Raw genomic sequence first — 19,696 nt, 5'->3', positions numbered from 1 at the left:
CATATTTTTAAAGATTTTATTTTATATTTTTATAAAAATAATACGAAAATAATAAAAAAATATATAAAATAACATCTAAACAACATCGAATAACAACAAAAAAAAAGAATAACATACAAATAACAAAAAATCAACAACAAATTAACAAAAATACAATATAAAAATACATTAAAAATTCGTATTTTCTATAAATAAAATTATAAAAATATTTAAAATTTCACACAATTGTATTTTTGTAAATTTTTTTTTATTATTCTTGTGTATTTGTAAAATAATTGCTTTAATATATTTATAGGGTCAAAATTATTTTTTTTTTTATGTATTTTGATTAAATTTTTATGATTTTTTTAATTATATATTTTTTTATGAAACAAATGAAACAACCTGAAAAACAAGGTAAAAACAATAACATGATTTTGTAAAAATATTTAATATTTCGTGCATCAGTATTTTTATAATTTTGTTTTATCTTTTTCAGGTAATTATGAAAACATCTTAAAATCATTTGTTGTTATTATGTAAAAATAATTAGTAATGATTTATATTATTAATAACAATACTACTTGGCTTTTGTGTGCTGGAAGTGTATTAGGGAACAATAATCAATTTTCTGTACTAAGAAATATCAACGGTTTTCACTATTCTTTTATTGACATTGATTTTTTGATATAGAATAAAATATTAATGTTGTAGTGGTTTATATACTAAAATGTTAAATATAAGTCTAATTAAGTTACTTAAACAAAAACATGTATGCACGAATTATAATTAATGATATAAATATGATGGGACCAATAAGTTGATACAAAGCCTAGTATTAATTGTGCTTATAACATGTTTACATATGATTAAGACATAACTATATATGTACCACCATGTACTATTCCTTGTTACAACATTTGTCTATACTCTACATATATAACTAACATGTAAGTTGAACAAAATTTAAATTTGCTAAAGTCTCTCTATCAATTGATTAAAGTGAAATGCTTTATTTATTAATTGGGTTATTGATTAGATTAAAAAATAATAAAAAGCAATAAATATATACTACTCTTTCCCACTCTACAAATGAAATAATGTGACAAAATTATCTATGTGACATCGTCCATCATTATAAAGATTATATTCAACAATGTCAATCATGTGCCTACACCATAAATTTTATACATTGTCATGAAATTAAATATTATAATTTAAAAAAATTATTCTATATACTATTTTTTTTATTTTTCTTCTTTTCAAATTTACAGTTTAGATTGCTCCAATGATCGTTATGTGAATTTTAGTTACGATTTAAGTTACTCCGTTAATCGCTATGGAGGTTTTTATGTAAATTTCTGTAAAAATACAAAAAAATATATTTTAAAGTGTAAAAATATAAAAACTCCTATAATTTATTTTATTGGGCATTTTATACATGAAGCCTAAAGCAATGTTAAGTATCTTAAGATGCTTTACATTAACACTTTGGCTAATGAGTCTACCAAAATCATACTGTTATTAGATTAATGGTATTAATTTTTATTAATCAAAATGGCATATAATCAAATCATAATGGCCTTAACAAATCCAAAAAAATACAATCCCAGCATCAATCCAATTCTGCAACTGGATTGGAATATCATGTCTAGAGATTTTATATTAAACATATAAGATAAGTAAAAGAAAAGGACTTGTGTCCAGAAAAATAAAAAATCTCTAAAGAGACTAAATAATGTTATGTATGTGGATACAAAATGTTATTTACAAGAGACAAATATCAAGAACTACACATTTACGTATGGCACAACCAAAAAAAAGTGAAGTGTTAATATATGCAGGTCTAAGTAATACCTTATCCCAGTGAAAAAGAAAAGAGTAAAACCCATATCTGCAGCTCCTACTTTACTTGTTAAAAGTCTTTATTTGCTTCTCCAGCTGGTAACAAATTAAGAGACAAAATTAGAACCATAAGGCTTTGAATCGGGTTTCACACATTTCCCTTAAACCGAATACAGGTTATGTTTCTTTTTTTTTTGTTTATGTTCAATCATATCATGCAGTACTAATCTAAAAGAGATAATTCAGTAATTAAACTCAAACCTTGAGGCTCTCCATTTTTTGCATCTGCAACTCTTTAACTAGTCTCTCATTGCTGTCATTTATAAACATAGAGATTTGACAGTCAAATAAAGAGAGTAAACAAAATGAATGGAATATATCTATTGAAAATTACTTTTGGAAAATCCCACTTACTTTTGTTCCAATAACAGTACTTGAGTTTCGAGGGCTCTCTCTCTGCTGTTAGTAACAAACCTCTGCAAAACACGACAGATTTATTTACTCCTACGTACGATTCTCATTTCAGACACTTGAGAAGATAAAACATGTCGAGTTTACATAGAAAAACCAAATAGCAGTCACTCTTTTTTCAATGGAAGAAATTTTTACTGCATATATGGTATGAATCTCCTTCACTTAACAATTTCAACTTAGTTATACCATTTTAAAGCGTCATGGTGTTAACAGATGTTCGGTTTTCATTTCAACTTAGTATTAATACCATTTTAAAGTGTCGTCTTAGTGTTAAAAGATGTTCGGTTTCATTATAATCCGTCATTGTCAAGCTTAAAGCTATGTTTGGTACGAACGAGAGAGAGCAGGATATATGTATAATTTAGGATGAAAGGAGAGGATAGTACAACTCCATAGTTGCAAAACCGAGTATATCCAGTTACCTGATTGAGCTCATTGTTGCCTACTGGTTCCGCCAACTCTCTGCTTCTACCTTTCACTATGCAAATTAGAAAAATACATTATAAGATAAGAAGATGATAACTTATATGCTATGAGAATAAAGAATTGAAAAATATGTACACATACCAGCAATTTGTTGTTGTACAAAGTTAATAGATCTCAATATTAGTTCCTGTAATTGAAAAATAAAAAATAAATAAGAAGAAGAAGAGGAAAAGCATAATTTCCTAAACAGTAAATAACAAAACAAATTCCAGTACGCACCCTTTGTAATGCATTTTGCTGCAAGAGATGTTGTAGTGAGGGAAGGATTGAAGCAGTTGTAACTGATGTAGAAGATGTAGGTTTTTCAGAACATGTGCTGACAAATCTATCCGAATTACTGTCCTAAAAAATACATAATTAATGGAAAATGTTAAAACTCCAGTCGATATGTAATTAGAAGGGAATAATATCTTGAACGGGTCGTCGATACTAGTACATGAAAACATACAGTGAAATTTACTACTTGAATTCGCCTTTAGATTATTCTTGTTGTATTCGAAGAGAAAAATGTAAACGGTTTGCACATGTTGGCTAGTATATCAATGTATTGAACAAAAAAGCACTTAAATTTTAACAGACATGATTTACTTTGGTTTTTTCATTAAGTATGATTTAGAATATCAAAGGTTCAACTTGATTGTTTTGCAAATGAGCTTATGGTAATTTTGAAATAGCACAATCTTACCTTAGGAATGGAACTCTTGTTTTCAGCAAACTGCCCCTTGGATGGGGAGGCCAATTTATCTGACACATTCTCTCCTGCATCAATCTCAGAAAACTGCTTACACAAGTAAAGAAAAGAAATAACTTTGAATAGTATAGAACGAAAAAAAAAGGACATCGAGACGTACTGTTATCTTTCTCAAGATGATGTGTACAGTGCTCTCTGCAAAGGAAACAAATACATAAATGACTTTAAATAACTAAGACAATTGTAATAACATTACTGCAATATTCACTCAATAGGACTAAATATTTCCAAATTTGAATCTGAATCAATTTTTCCATAGTCATACCACAAGAATAAAGAAAATAAATTAGCCTAAAATAATATGAAGTTGATGGTAACAGCAGTGACAAAAAAAGAAAAAAAAGAACACATGATGCCGAGAATACTTAAATTTAGGTCATTATTAATTTAAAGCCTTGACAGACAGAATAAGTATGGTTGCGAAGATTAAATGGAAAAACTATGAAATAATTGCATGATTAGCTGAAGAAATGTTGAGAATCGCACACGCGCTACATGAAAGTTATAAAACAACCAAACTCATTTTACATACTTGTGTGCCTGCAAGGATACGGGAGATGAAGCGGGTGAACCATCAAGATTCCTAAGATCACTGCACTCGTCCTAAAAAAGTGCAAGTAGATTAATCATAATCTCGAAATGTCATCTATCTATTATGGGCACTTAAGTTTGAATGAAATGAAAAGAGTTTCATTCAAAATGAGATGATATTATTACCTTCTTGAATTGTCCAGATTTTTCAGAATTGAAATGATTTGAACTTTCCATAAGCTTTGTCTCTTCTTGAAGAACTAATTTATCATATTCAGCCTTCTGTTTGCTTATACACTCGTGATTTTCAGCACTGGAAATAAAATCATCATCCTCAATCTGGAAATGAAAGGCAACTTTATGAGTGAATGAATAGATTATAGATTGGCAATTTTACAATAAAAAATGCTTTCTCAAGTTAATCCTAAGAGGGAAAAAGAGATCAAAGGATTGACCTACTTACAAGAGCGGCCTGTTTTTTCATATCATTCAAATCGAAATTCCACGCACTGATTGCCCGTATATACTCTTGCTGCAAAGAATACAAGCTTTAAGCAAGGAAGTATTTAATGCATAGAATAGTGTAGATACACATTCTTTTGCAGAGATGTAATGCCCTAAAGAAAGAAAGAAAAAAAAAAAACCTGCTCATCTCCAACCATAGCCTTTTTTTGTGCAAGAAGAGCAGCCTCATTTTCCTGGAAAACAGATATAGGTTAATACATGCAAGATAATATAAAATACAATGCCATAAATACTCAGTAAAATTGAAATATAGCAGCATCAACCTTCACCATCCTAAACCGATCACCAAGTGGAGGAAGGCCATGAAGAATGGTCTGAGCTACATACTCTCTTGAACGTGCCTGTTTGAAGAAACGATAATTTAAAAGTTTCTCTGATGTTGGACGCTTCTTTGGATCCTTTAATAAGCACGCAGTTACCATCTCTCTAAAGGACTGCAATAGATTAGTTATCTCAGTATAGTGACCAATTCAGCATTTCAATAAAGTTTCAGATTAAATGGGAATTACACTTGAAAACTTCTTGTCCCTTTCATAATCAAGGCCAGGTGGTCCATTTTGAAGGGTCATCAGTAAAACCTGCAGAAAAAAAAGGCATGATTTAGATAAGCAAAATAATTTTTACTCAAAAGCAAACATCATTCCAAACTAAGTACGAAAATTTTGCCTAAATCATTTCAGCAAACTGTGGAGCACAAATTAAAAGTATATGAAGAGAGATTTTGAAAGAACAAAGCATTAATGGCACACTTACACAACAATATATCCAAAGAATAAATTAACAAAATTAGAAGAAAAGACCACACAATTTATCGATTTGCAAGTACATGATATGCATTATTACATTATTGTTAAGAAGCATTATTTACTTTTGTTATTGAAGTTCATATTTTAGGCATACACGGGTAATAAGTAATATGAAATATTTCAGAGAATCGTGAAATGTACCTTCATTGGTGGATAATTGGACAGTGGAGCATGACCATGAGCAAGTTCAAGAGCTGTTATTCCGAATGACCAAATGTCTGCTCTGTATAAATGAAATAGATAAAGATATTCATATATGTAAAACAAACCTTAGACACTTTGAATGCTACAAGATAAACCTAGTAAGTAAACCAAACATAGTCACATCATCTGAAATTCCTGCATGATAGGAAAATTTGTGTTCATTCACTGAAATCAAAATATCACCACTTTTATTGACGGTGATCTTCAGTTTTCCGATTTATGGATGTTAAAAATATATAAGCACCATATGTTTATGCATAAAACTCTACTGAATGGTAAATTTTTGCACGGGTAAATATAAATTGCTCTCTAAATGGTGTACAAGGGGTACAGTACATGAATGATATACTTACTTAAAATCATATCCATGCAATTGCTGCATAACTTCAGGAGCCATCCTGTGGATAGTGTTTGAAGACATAAGTAGAAAAAAATTAATAAGAATAAGGCTCAAATTTGGGGTTGGGTCCAATGCATTAAGCACAGTAATTCAGTATAAATATACATAATTATATTAAGTAGATTGGTGTAATTCATACCAGCATGGTGTTCCAACAAAAGTATTTCTTGCATGCCGTCTATCACCATTATCAAACAAACTTGCTGAAACACCAAAGTCTGCTAGCTTAACTGATCCCTTTGCATCGATCAATATATTCCCAGCCTGCAGATATGAAAGTAGTAAGGTAAAATAATGAATGCTTGAGTATAAAGGACCAACAATAACAGATATCAAATAAACATGGATAAATTTCACATGACAGGATTTTATGAAATTTTCACACATAAGCAAGTGAAAATACCAAACGCATTTTACTACAGCAGTCAGTGCTCGAGGCTCACAAGCTATATGAATTTGTGTTTCATTTCTCAGTAGCTAATTACTGTTTAACTACAGCAATGCAGTTAGTTAAAGATAGCTGCAAAAGTTCCTACAGATAGCAAAACAGATACCTTAACATCTCTATGAATGAGTCCATGTGAATGTAAATAGGCAAGAGCTTTGAGAACTCCAAGTAACAACGTGGCGATAATAGGCTGATCAAAACCATTTGGTTGAACAGATTTCATTATGTGAACACATGATCCACTGGCCATATATGGAGTCACAATCCAAAGACTAGCACCAGCTGTGAAAGAGCAGTGTGCTTTCAGTAGATTTGGATGATCGAGCAAGCTCATAGTTTGGGATTCGCGACGAATGACATCCTGTTCAGACAATAACATCCATGCACAAGCAAAAACAAAATCAACAAAAGATACAGTACTGATAACTGCATAACTATAAACTTATAACAACCTCAGTCATGATGAAAGATGGATCATAATACTGAAATCAATAAACTAAGATTGTTTTGTTTCAAAAATAAAAAATCTATCACTGAAAGAAAAAGCAACACAATAGATACAAGTCTAACCAAAACTAGTAAAGCAATCACAGATTCACATATATTCTACCAAATGTTAATACAAAACAGGTACATACCAAGTCACTGTTGCACTTTTCCAAGTCCAAAATTTTGATAGCAACAATCTCATTCAATGGGACACAGAGAGCTCTATACACAGTGGCACTAACACCTTGACCCACTTCTTCATACAGCTTATAATCTTCAGGATTAACTGGAAATTTCATAGCTGATGAATGCTCCATTGTTGCTTTTTTATGATATATCATAAAAACATTTCATTGATCCTATTATTACAAGACAAATAAATTAATCAAATTTAGAAGAAAAAAAAATAATGAAGAATAAATAAACAATATAATACTAAGTTAAATTCATTATCTTTGATCCTTTTAAAGCCAACCCATTAAAGGTTACACATTTATGTATACATTTATAAAACCATGACCAAGTTAAGCTATTATTCTGTTTACCAACTCAAATCCACACAAAAAAAATCATATAACTTAATAAGATGCTTACCCAGTACTTTCAAACAATTAGAAATGATAGCGAAATCAAATTAAAACCATAAATTTTTTTAGTATAAATCAAATAAGGAAATGAAGGAGGAGCAGAAAAGTGATTACAAGAAAGGGTTCTGCCATTAATAAAGAATCTAGTACAGTACAGCTCTCTGGTTCTGTCTTGTATAGGTCTTCCAAGTACAGATCTCTGTCAAATCGAATCCAGTTAGCTCAAACTCTTTCACCATTAATCAGTTAGCCCCAAATCCTAATTAGGTTTTCTTTTTTTAATTTTATTTTATTTATTTATTGCTATTTCATTGGTTTGTACAACTATAGTTTAAGACTTTGCATATGCCCATTTTAATAATAATAAAAATAATAATAATTATTTGTATAAGATATTTTTTTGGGGATATTTTGTTGTTTGTTTAAGCTCCAAAATTCATTTATGATAGTTTATAAAAGAATACATTAAATGTTGGCAATTATTAGTTTCTATGATAACCAACCATTTGCTTATAGATTATTTTACCTTTAAATTGACTTACTTTTTAAATGTTTTAAGTGAGATTTATTTTATGTTAGTTGAACATCTTTCTTTCATTAGGGAACTAAGTTAAGATTAGATGTTTTATTTGTACCTATAAAATTATAGATACACTTTAATATTAAAAAAAATATATCATATTTATACCTTATAAAGTTATAGATACATTCTAATATTTTAAGAAAATTAACTTAAATTAATTTTTATAAAGGGTAAATAGTGGCATAAGTACCTAAAATTTTGGGTTTTTAAGCGGTATAAACCCAATAATTTTTTTTAGCGGCATAAGTACCCAATGTTTATAAAACTGTAATTTTTTTTCAGTTTCATCAGTACAGACTCTGTTATTATCTTAAACAGGACACATATAAGACTCAAATTCTAGATTATTTGGTCTGTACGAGAATATGTAGTATTAGTTACTTCCAAATATTTTTTAATAAATTTAAAACGGAGCCTGTACTGGCGAAAATAAAGAAAAATTACAGTTTTACAAACATTGGGTACTTATGCCACTAAAAAAAAAAAATCATTGAGTTTATGCCGCTTACAAACTCAAAATTTTGGGTACTTATGCCGCTATTTACCCTTTTATAAATCACTCTTAATACACTTTTAAATTTTCTTTCTTACATTATTTTGTATCAAATTTGATAATTATTTTAATTTTAATTCTATGTATTTTTTAAAAGTTATGTTCAATTAATTTTTATTTTTTATTAATAAAATTTTATATAATTGTTTATTTTAAGTTTTTGACTTAATATTTAAAATATTTTTTTTTTCATTTATATGTATATTTTTGAAGAATATAGAAAGGATGAAAAAAATTACAATAAAAACTGATATAAAGTAAATATATAATTCTTTCTATAAAATAAAAATTATTCAATGGGTTCTTTTATAAATTTTTTGGGTGCAAATAAAATCCCCAAAAATAATTAACTTAAATTCATTTTTAAAAATTATTTTTAATATCTTTTAAAAAAAATCTTTCTCACATTATTTTCTCTTAATATCAATAATTATTTTAAAGAAAATTTCCCCATATACTACTTATTGGAGCTTAGTTACATAAGCTCATAGTCTCACATTTGTTGGGATAATATCATCTTGTAGACTCAATTGATTGATTCATTTAATAGATTAGAATTCTAAAATTGACTGTGTCAAACTTTATATATATATATATTGCATATAACACTTTATATATATTGCATATTAAACTATATGACACTTTGAATATTTTTTTTTTATTTTAGGAACATTTCTATTAGAATTTAGAATTTAAAATAGTTATGATCAAGAGAAAAAAACAATCTATATTCCAATAAGAAATTATTTAACTAAATAATGGATATTTTTATGTTAATTCTTCTTTGGTTGTGTTGGCTAATAATTTTTTTGGTTGTCGTGTTATTTTTAAAATTTATTGTTTGGTTTCACAATTGTGTGTAGGTCGAGATGGATAATAAGAAATTGATAGATTTGATAAAAGGTTTTTCTGAGCAGAGTCGCAAAGTTGAAGAGTTACGTCAGAAGGTGTCACTTATAAGGTCAAAAATGTATTGTGCCTATGATCTTTATCGTTTTCATGAAGATTGTTGCAAGTCTGATGATGTGTTATTGAAAACATCCGTTGCATTATTTGAAGATTCGATGAACTCGAAATTATGTAGTCATATGGACCCTTCTACGGAAGATAGTGAATTTTTGAAATTGGTAGAAGATATTGTAGGATTTAGCAGTAGTGATCATTATGTTTCGATTATACCTAATGTGAAAGATGAAAAAATATTGGTAAATAAGGTAGTTGAAAATAGTTTGAATGTTAGTTGTGGTAAAAAGTATTGCATTGGTGATGACAATGTTCAGTTTGAAGACAGTGGGAAGAATAAAGAAGTGTCATTTGAAAAGGAATCACCAATAATGGATGAATGGAATTGTTTCGCGACGAATGATGGAAACTATATGGAAGGGGGGTTGTTCAAATCTAAGGTGTTAGTATCAACAAAAGATAAGGAGTCAATATCAAATAAATGTAACTAAAGTTGCGTAGAATCCTCAAAGAGGAACCATAGCTCAATTCCAGACCCGAGATTTGCGTGAGGATATGGATGCTCTGATCCATATATTAAGGAAGAGAAATAGTTAGTAGCTATTCATGGTGGTTCTGGATTTGATTTAAACTTATATGATATTACTCAGTTTGAGTTGTCTGCATTGGTAAGCGGGTAATTATTTTTATTCTATTCTTTTTCTTGTATAAATATACATTTTAATAGTGTGTGTAAATGTGTTAAAATTTATATATATACATATATTAAGATGGCAAAGTAAAATTGGCTTGTGAGAGAAGCGAGGAACACCATAAGTTTTCAGAAATTTCTGTATTGTATCCAGTAGTTTGTTCGATACCCTGTTTTATTGGAGAGTCCTCATTTTCTTCTTGCGAAGAAGTTGTGACTAAATATATATTTGACAACTCACTGAATTGTAGGTAAGTAATTACTATTATCTCTTGTTAAAAATTATGTTTGTAACTTAATTTGTCAACAATAATTGTGTTACTTTAATTATTTTTGTGTTTTCCTTTTGTAGGGAAGTTTTATATTTGAGTGAAAGAGTCGTGGGCCAGAGAGAAGACTTTCTATCATTGAATGTTAATACATTGATCGGGACAAGGGTTCGTTGAATAAATATTGGCTCAAAGTATTGCTTTAATTTTTTATTTTATTCTTACCTATTGTTTGATAAATAATTTTGCAGGTGGTGAACATGGTAATAGATTTATTGTGTGACTAAGCTAAGAGGGCATTCTGTGAAATTTTGGTTTATACCGACGAGTATTTCTGTTAGTGTTAATTCTTTTAGTCAATTATTACTTATTTATTTATGTAGTGTTAATTTTTTTAGTCAATTATTACTTATTTATTTATTTATTGTTTTGCTTAACTTATAATTTTGTTTATATTTTCTAAACATTCCTTAAAAGAAAAAAAAAAACACTAAATTTTCAATATAATAATTGTTAGACTTTTTATTTGGGCTTACATTAAGTTTTATTGGTTTTATTAAAACTTGGGTTGATTGGATAGTTCTTTGGTGTGTTAGCCCATGTTGTTGGTGATCAATTGTTAATGGGCTTAGCATCTGTGTGTAAAGTCTAGGTGAAGCAGAAGTGTGGGCTTTTCTAGTTGACTGAAGCCTTTGATGAGCAGGCCCAACCCAACTAGGGTTTTGTAGCTAAGTCCCCTCCCTAACTCTATAAATACATATTGTCTCATCACAATTGTATACCTTTTGATAATCAGATAAAATAAACTGCTTCTGATTTAGAGATCTAGGGAGGAAGACTTAGTTGATAGTATTGCACTATCGAATTGGAGTAACTGCTGTGGATCAAACTGAGATAATTGCTATGGATCAATCAGGTACACATACCTAATTATTATATCTTACTATTGTGTTCTATGTTATATACAAATAGATCTTGGGTATATTATTAATTTTTCTAACATGTGGTATCAGATTGCCTATTGTATATGATTTAGAACCTATAATTAGTATAATTAATTTGTATATGTTAATTATCCATAATTACATATTAATTTCGTTATTATTTTATGTTGAATTTTTTGTTTTTTAAATCTTAAAACTTTAGGGGTTTTGTATATCATTAAATTCTCGTTCTATTGATATATTATATGCATGAAATCATTATGTATATTATGAGAATTTTAACTTTAAAGTTTTAGGGTTTATATGATTATAATATGAAATTATAATTTGTGTGTTTTGATTTTATTGTTTTTAATCTAAAATTGATTATAGATATTTCATTATTAATTGTTTATGAATGTTCTTCAATGATTAATTTTGTATTTTGATCAAGATTGATATCCAAATAATTTTTTTTTTTATGTTCTTTATTTTTTGGATAGCTTTTTGTAACACCCCGATTTCCCGAGATGTCACATAGGATAGTCCGTATAAAACAATTTAATAAGATAAAGACAATCAAATACTGCTTTATTGAAAAATATCCAAGCATGAGATCTCATTGTTTAAAACAAAATACTTTTAGTACTGTAAACTTAAATAAGAACTAGTTAAGTCAAAATAATAGTTCCAAAATGTTTAGCAGTTAAAAACATTAAAAGCAAAATACTGTGCCAGCCCCCTAACATGCAGTCCACGCCTCGAGCTCTTCATTCTCACTGCTTAGCCTTACCCTTACCAGCACACAGAGTACCCGTGAGCTAACGCCCAGTAAGAAGAGCTATGTAGGACATAACCCTCATAACTAGTTACTTGACATAATTTGCTCTTTTATATTAATCAACAGTAATTCACATTCCATAAATATATCCACAACGCATGTTGTTCTCACATGCACACATCAAGTCTCATACCGCACATTATACTCACATACGATAATCAACTATTCTCTCATGTTGATCAGACATGAGGTAACCTACCCTGCCTTGTGTTATTCTCACACTTGGCATCCAACAGGGCAATTAATTACCATAAGTTGTACTCACCCATGATAATGTTATAACCTGCAAGTGTTATGCTCACACAAGCAGCAAGACCCTAATATTATTCTCGTGCTAATGATGCTCACAAAATATAAGGAAATCACAACACTATCAAATTAAATAACAAACCAACCCAAGTTGTATGCATAACATACACCCTGTGTACAGATGTCCACTCTTCTTACCTCAGTTGCTAAGACCACACTTGCTACCTCGAGCACCTCAACGAATTTCCTTGTTGAGAACAAGATCCTAGACATTCATTAACACAGCAATACACTCAAAATACATTCAAGTATGAATCTCTAAACTCATACAGAAACTTACGTAAAAATACGTAACACATAGGTCCATTTTACTTGCATGACACACCATACATAAGCATTTATTATTTAGATTCACACAAACATATTGCATGGACTCAAACAAACATTCTTAACGTAAAACATGAATTCATACAACACATTTTTACTTAAAATTTACTAAAATACTATTTATTCTTATTAAAGTCCAAATAAATAGTTAATTAATCACCAATAATTATAATGAATACCTACAGCAACCAATAAATAATAAAACATATTCCTTTTGATATCATAGACAGTAAATGGTATTTCAAAAATACATTTTACTATTTTAACAACACTTATCTATTTTTCATAATTAACTTAAGCATTAATTAAGTAAATTCATGAAAAATACCAAAATTAATTAAAAACCGAATCTAACTCTTCTAATACACTTTATAATCTGTAATAAGTCACAATTAATTTTCTTTGAATTTTCTAAGCAACCTAGGTATTTTTCATAATTAAAATAAGAAATAACATCAATAATTCATGAAAAATACATAATCGCCTGAAAATTCAATCTACCAATTTTATAACCGTTTATATATCATAGCCCATCATATAAAATAAATATAGATTTTTCTGAGCACCCTAAGTATTTTTCATAATTAATTTAATAAATAACACAAATAATTCATGAAAAATACAAAATTAACCGAAATTCGAATCTACCAATTTTGCAATAGTTTATATCTCATAACTAATCATATAAAATATATTTAGATTTTTCTGAGTAATCTAAGTATTTTTCATAATTAATTTAACAAATAAACCAAATAATTCATAATAAATCAAATAATTGCAAGAAAATTATCAAACTTCATAGTAGGCCTAAGAACACCTAGCACAAGTCAAGAACTGAAAGAAAATCGAAAAATAACCTCCAGAAACCCCTGAACGGAGTGTCGCCGGAGTTCTCGTCGGTTTCGTCGCCGGTAAAGTGTAACTTTGTCTCCGATGGCTCTTGAAGCGTCCTTTCGATTGGGGAAGCTCTCCACAATGCTCAGGACCTCAAAACGATCAAGAAAAGTGGTCCGAGAGGGCAGATCGGGGTTGTCTTCTTCGTTGGCGGTGTACCGCCTTTAATGGAGTTAAAATTTTGGATTTTCGTTTTGGACGTTAAAGCTTCGTTTTCTTACGTCAAAAACAATCCTTAGGGTCCCATGCACTCAAATATAACCTCCCTTGACCCAAGAACAAGCTTAAACACGTTCGAATTCGAGTCCGTAACTAAGCCGCACCTTTGAAGCTTCAAAAATGGCGAATCTCAAAACGACGACTTCCGCCCCTTATACCACGTTAAAAAGCTTCCTTAGGTCGTATATAATTGATCCCAAACCCCCACGTTCACCCAGGTTTCACTCCGCTTGAAGAAACGAAAATTTTCGGTATCGTATACGCCGTATACGTGCTCTCTCTCTCTCTCGTTGGTTCTCTGTTTTTGGTGAACGAAAATAGAGTTTAAAACCTAATTTCTATCGTGTTTAAACCCAAGCAAAATATCGCATTGAACCGAAGTGGAGCGATTCCCATTCCACCAAAATAGGCGTTCGGTTCCGATTCGTTTGTGTATACGTATCGCATATATACTAACTGTTAATAATAATAATAATAATAATAATAATAATAATAATAATAATAATAATAATAATGATAATAATAAAAATAATAATAATACGTATAATAATAATAATAATAATAATAATAAAAATAATGATAATAATAATAATAATACGTATAATAATAATAATAATAATAATAATATACCCATATAACAATATCCAGACATATGTATCTATTAGGCATTATACACATGCCAATAAAATCAAATATTATATCATCATAAAAATAATCCCATACATATTTAAATCCATAAATATGTAACATAAAAAAAAATACTCTCAGCTAAATAAAATTACAAAAATACCCTTTCGGGGTTAGCGGATATTACAATTATCCCCCTCTAAAAGAAAATTTCGTCCCGAAATTTTACTCAAATAATTCTGGATATTGTTCTCGCATATCAGATTCAAGCTCCCAAGTAGCTTCCTCAACCACACTGTTTCTCCATAGGACTTTCACCAGGGTAATTGTCTTATTTCTCAAAATCCTATCCTTTTGATCAAGAATCTTTACCGGACGTTCATTGTAGGACAAATCTTCCTGCAAACCCAGTGTTTCATAGCTCCAAACATGCGATGGGTCTGACACATATTTCCGGAGTTGAGATACATGAAATACATTGTGCACCCCAGATAATGATGGCGGTAAAGCTATTCTATAAGCTACACTGCCCACTCTATCCAATATCTGAAATGGACCAACATATCTAGGACTTCGTTTCCCTCTCTTACCAAATCTCTTCACTGAGAATCCTTTTCGTGGTGTCACTCGAAGAAACACATGATCACCCACTTCGAACTCAATGTCCCTCCGCTTCAGGTCTGCGTAAGATTTCTGTCTGCTCTGAGCTGTGATCATTCTAGCCCTGATCTTCTGAATAGCTTCGTTGGTGTGATGAACTGCATCTGGCCCTAGGAGTTTGTTCTCTCCCAACTCATCCCAATGCAGTGGAGACCTGCATTTTCTTCCATACAACATCTCATAGGGTGCTACCCCGATAGTAGACTGATAGCTGTTGTTGTAAGAAAATTCAATCAAAGGCAGGTATTTGCTCCATGATCCTTGGAAATCTATCACACATGCCCTCAACATATCTTCCAAGATCTGATTTGTTCTCTCAGTCTGACCATCTGTCTCTGGATGATATGCAGTGCTGAACTTCAACCGAGTTCCCATTGCTCTCTGTAAGCTTTCCCAAAAAGACGAAGTGAACCGAGCATCTCGATCACAAACAATAGAATACGGTGCCCCATGTAATCTCACAATCTCATTCACATAAAGTTCAGCAAAATGGTCCATGGAGTAAGTCATGCGTACTGGTAGAAAATGGGCAGATTTTGTATACCTATCGACGACTACCCAAATGGCGTCAGGTTGCTTTGTAGTCTTAGGTAATCCAGTCACAAAATCCATGGAAATCTCTTCCCACTTCCATTCAGGGAGCTTCAGTGGTTGTAACAATCCCGCTGGTCTTTGATGCTCTGCTTTAACTTGTTGACATGTTAAGCATTTGGCCACAAATTCAACTACATCCTTTTTCATACCAGGCCACCAATACAATGCTTTTAGGTCATGGTACATTTTAGTGGTCCCGGGATGAACTGAATAAGGTGTAGTATGAGCTTCTACCAATATCTCCTTCTTGAGCTCATCATTATCGGGCACATAAATTCGTCCCTTGAACCGAATTAATCCCGTGTCTGATATTTCATAATCTTTGGCGTTACTATTCAAAATTTCTTGCTTTAGTTCTCTGAGCTTCTGATCTGTCGTCTGCCCCTCCTTAATTCTTTCTAACAAAGTGGATTGAAGTGTGACCTTTGCAAGTTGCCCTGTAATAAACTCTATACCAGCTCGTTCCATGTCTTCCACTAATTCCCTTGATACTCCTTGTAAAGTGGAAACTAGTCCGGGACCTCTACGGCTGAGTGCATCCGCTACCACGTTGGCTTTACCGGGATGGTACATTATCTCGCAGTCGTAGTCTTTGACTAGCTCCAACCATCTCCTCTGCCTCATGTTTAACTCTCTCTGGGTGAAAAAGTACTTTAAACTCTTATGATCGGTGTAGATTTCACATTTCACTCCATAGAGATAATGATGCCAGATTTTTAGTGCAAAAACCACTGCGGCTAACTCTAGGTCATGTGTCGGGTATCTCTGTTCGTATTCTTTTAATTGCCTTGAAGCGTAAGCAATTACCTTCCCTTCTTGCATTAGAACACAACCCAACCCTTGTTTAGATGCATCACAATATACCGCAAATTGTCCCTCTTCTGTTGGTAAACTGAGGATTGGTGCTGAGATAAGTCTATTCTTCAACTCTTGGAAGCTTTGCTCACACTTGTCTGACCAGGAAAATTTTAGATTCTTCCTAGTTAATGCTGTTAAGGGTGTGGCTATCTTTGAGAACCCCTCAACAAACCTTCTATAATAGCCTGCTAAACCCAAAAAGCTTCGAACCTCTGAGGCGGTCTTTGGTCTAGGCCATTCTTTCACTGCTGAACCTTAGCAGGATCTACTTTTATTCCCCCGTTAGTGACAATGTGGCCCAAAAATGCAACCTCGGACAACCAGAACTCACATTTTTTGTACTTGGCATACAATTGATGTTCTCTCAGTCGCTGTAAGGTCAAGCGTAAGTGCTCCTCATGTTCCTCCTCTGTCTTAGAATAAATCAGTATATCATCTATGAATACAATGACAAACTGATCCAAATATTCCTTGAAGACTCGGTTCATGAGGTCCATAAAAGCTGCTGGGGCATTTGTAAGTCCAAATGACATCACCATGAACTCATAATGCCCGTATCTCGTTCTGAAGGCTGTCTTCGGTATATCTTCATTTTTGATTCTTAGCTGATGATACCCTGAACGAAGATCAATCTTAGAAAACACCTTTTTCCCTTGAAGCTGGTCAAACAAGTCGTCAATCCTCGGCAGTGGGTACCGATTCTTTATAGTCACCTTGTTCAATTCTCGGTAATCTATGCACATTCTCATAGTACCGTCTTTTTTTTTAACAAATAGAACTGGTGCGCCCCACGGAGAGTAGCTAGGTCTGATAAACCCTAACTTAAGCAATTCTTCCAGCTGTATTTTGAGTTCTTTCAATTCCGATGGTGCCATCCTATATGGTGCGCGGGAAACTGGTGCTGTTCCGGGCACTAATTCTATCACAAATTTGATTTCTCTGTGTGGTGGTAACCCGGGTAACTCCTCTGGAAATACATCAAGAAACTCAGCAACTACCCGTGTTTCCTCCGGCTTTCTTTCAATTTTCTTGGTGTCATCAACCACATTAACTAGATACCCTAAGCACCCACGCTGCAATAGTTGCCCAGCCTTCATTGCCGAAATAATAGGAGTGCGGGGTTTCTTTCCTACCCCCCTGAACTCGAAAGTCTCTCCATCTTCTGGTGTGAAAACAACTTTCTTTTGCTTGCAGTCAATTGATGCTCCATATTTGGTAAGAAAATCCATGCCCAAGATTACATCAAAATCAAATAAATCTAATACAATGAGGTCTACAAATAATTCTCTACCATCTATCCTGACAGGTATACCCTTAAGCCAACTTCTAGAGATTACAACCTCCCCAGATGGTAACATGGTCCCAAACCCCACAGTAAATAATTCACTCGGTGCATTTATATGATTTACAATTGTGCTAGCAATAAAGGAATGAGTTGCACCAGAATCAAACAAAACTTTACAAGTGGTGTTGGCCATAAGAATCTGACCTGATACAACCGAAGGACTGGCCTCAGCTTCTCGCTGAGTGATGGCAAAAACTCTGGCTGGAACATACTTGTCATCTTTCTTGGGTTCTGCTCTATTCCCAGTCTGTCCCCACAGTGGGCAATTGCGTTTGATGTGTCCTTCTTTTCCACATTTGTAGCATGCTTTTGCGCGACACTCACCGAGATGACGTTTGGTACATTTAGGGCATTCTGGAATGTTTCGCCCACTGCTGCCATTAAATCGTTGGTCGTTATCACTTTTGTACCTCTTGTCTTGACTTGGCCGCCCTGACCGGTCCCGTCCCCGTTTCTTGTGGTCATTAGAATTGGCTCCACCTTTCTTAGATTCTCTCCTGGCAGCATTTTCCTTCCAAATTTTGTTTTCACTCCGCTCAGCCGTAAGAGCCATTTCGACAACTTGAGCATAGCTGAATTGACCCCTTGACACAATTTCCACATCTCGAGCAACCATTGGTTTCAGGCCTTCCACAAATCGATGTGCTCGCACTCTATCAGTAGGTACCAGATCTGGAGCAAATTTCGCCAATCTATCAAATTTTTGTGCATACTCAGTCATAGTAAGACTCCCTTGGACTAACCCAGTAAATTCATCGACCTTTGCTGCTAGAACTGCTGAGTTATAATACTTCTCATCAAAGACCCTTTTGAAATCGTCCCAGTTCATGGTATCTACATCCTTTGTTTGTTCCACCACCTCCCACCAGATACGAGCATCTTTCCTCAGCATGTAAGATGCACACTTCACTCGGTCATTCCCATCCACCCTTAGCATCTGCAAAATGCTTTCTATGCGACTTATCCACTCCTCAGCCACTACCGGGTCTATGCCTCCCTCAAACTCAGGTGGGTGTTGTTTCCGAAATCTCTCTGCTAACAACTCATGTCTAGCCTCTATAGCAGGATATACCACCTTTGCGGTGGTGGGTCTCTATTTTCTCGCATCCCGCCTTATTTGACCTGCGGCTCCGGTTGACGTCTCAGCTGACGAAGTTCTTCATCCTGCCTATGAATGATTCCTTCCAGTGCGGCAACGCGCTCTTCCCATCCCTGTGGTGCTTGAGGTGGTTCATTGATCCCTCCATCATCTCGGCCTTGGCCTTGGCCTCGACCTCGACCTCGACCTCGACCCACTCTAACTGACCTTCTAGGAGGCATTTCTAAACTCCTGAACCACACAAACCAATACACATCAAGATCATTTTGATCATCAATTTTACATGAAAATAATGTTACCCTCTCGCATGCAGAAATTTAAGGCAACTTAATTATAAGTAATAACCACTTACAGTACAGTGAGTCGAGCTCGTCTCATGGCGGTGAACTTTACATGTTAGGGCTAACCACATTCTT

At 32.6% G+C, this 19,696-nt stretch overlaps 2 protein-coding genes across 2 annotated transcripts; both read right to left on the bottom strand.

The window, feature by feature from the left end:
• Positions 1-1,662: 1,662 nt before the first annotated feature.
• LOC115714692 (serine/threonine-protein kinase BLUS1) lies at positions 1,663-7,856 on the bottom strand. Its single transcript, XM_030643446.2, has 20 exons — positions 7,640-7,856; positions 7,088-7,297; positions 6,556-6,810; positions 6,141-6,265; positions 5,955-5,999; positions 5,539-5,620; positions 5,101-5,169; positions 4,855-5,025; positions 4,711-4,764; positions 4,530-4,598; positions 4,253-4,405; positions 4,068-4,138; positions 3,636-3,670; positions 3,470-3,543; positions 3,004-3,126; positions 2,866-2,911; positions 2,721-2,776; positions 2,239-2,300; positions 2,086-2,137; positions 1,663-1,920 (listed from the first exon to the last, which is right to left on the bottom strand). Exons 2-20 carry the CDS (start codon positions 7,277-7,279, stop codon positions 1,888-1,890), a joined length of 1,767 nt encoding a protein of 588 aa, XP_030499306.2. The 5' UTR covers positions 7,280-7,297; positions 7,640-7,856; the 3' UTR covers positions 1,663-1,887.
• Positions 7,857-18,123: 10,267 nt separating this feature from the next.
• LOC133036594 (uncharacterized) lies at positions 18,124-19,428 on the bottom strand. The gene is made up of 4 exons (XM_061113105.1): positions 19,350-19,428; positions 19,055-19,237; positions 18,246-18,955; positions 18,124-18,135 (listed from the first exon to the last, which is right to left on the bottom strand). Exons 1-4 carry the CDS (start codon positions 19,426-19,428, stop codon positions 18,124-18,126), a joined length of 984 nt encoding a protein of 327 aa, XP_060969088.1.
• Between the last annotated feature and the right edge of the window lie 268 nt (positions 19,429-19,696).

Source organism: Cannabis sativa, chromosome 4 (assembly GCF_029168945.1).
Source record: "Cannabis sativa cultivar Pink pepper isolate KNU-18-1 chromosome 4, ASM2916894v1, whole genome shotgun sequence".
NCBI classification, from domain to species: domain Eukaryota; kingdom Viridiplantae; phylum Streptophyta; class Magnoliopsida; order Rosales; family Cannabaceae; genus Cannabis; species Cannabis sativa.
Note: the sequence above shows the minus strand (reverse complement) of the source record. Positions and strands in the feature narration are given on the sequence as shown.

Bases quoted from the DNA above. Each gene is read 5' to 3' on its own strand.
- LOC115714692 (XM_030643446.2), bottom strand. From the start codon at position 7,279: ATGATATATCATAAAAAAGCAACAATGGAGCATTCATCAGCTATGAAA. The intron at 2,912-3,003 runs GTGCGTACTGGA...TTTCAATTACAG, and splicing joins AGCAAAATGCATTACAAAGG to GAACTAATATTGAGATCTAT. The intron at 2,138-2,238 runs GTAAGTGGGATT...TATAAATGACAG, and splicing joins GTACTGTTATTGGAACAAAA to CAATGAGAGACTAGTTAAAG.
- LOC133036594 (XM_061113105.1), bottom strand. From the start codon at position 19,428: ATGGAGGGATCAATGAACCACCTCAAGCACCACAGGGATGGGAAGAGC. The intron at 19,238-19,349 runs GCAGGATGAAGA...ATCCTGCTATAG, and splicing joins CTGGAAGGAATCATTCATAG to AGGCTAGACATGAGTTGTTA. The intron at 18,956-19,054 runs GTATCTGGTGGG...ATAACTCAGCAG, and splicing joins CATGCTGAGGAAAGATGCTC to TTCTAGCAGCAAAGGTCGAT.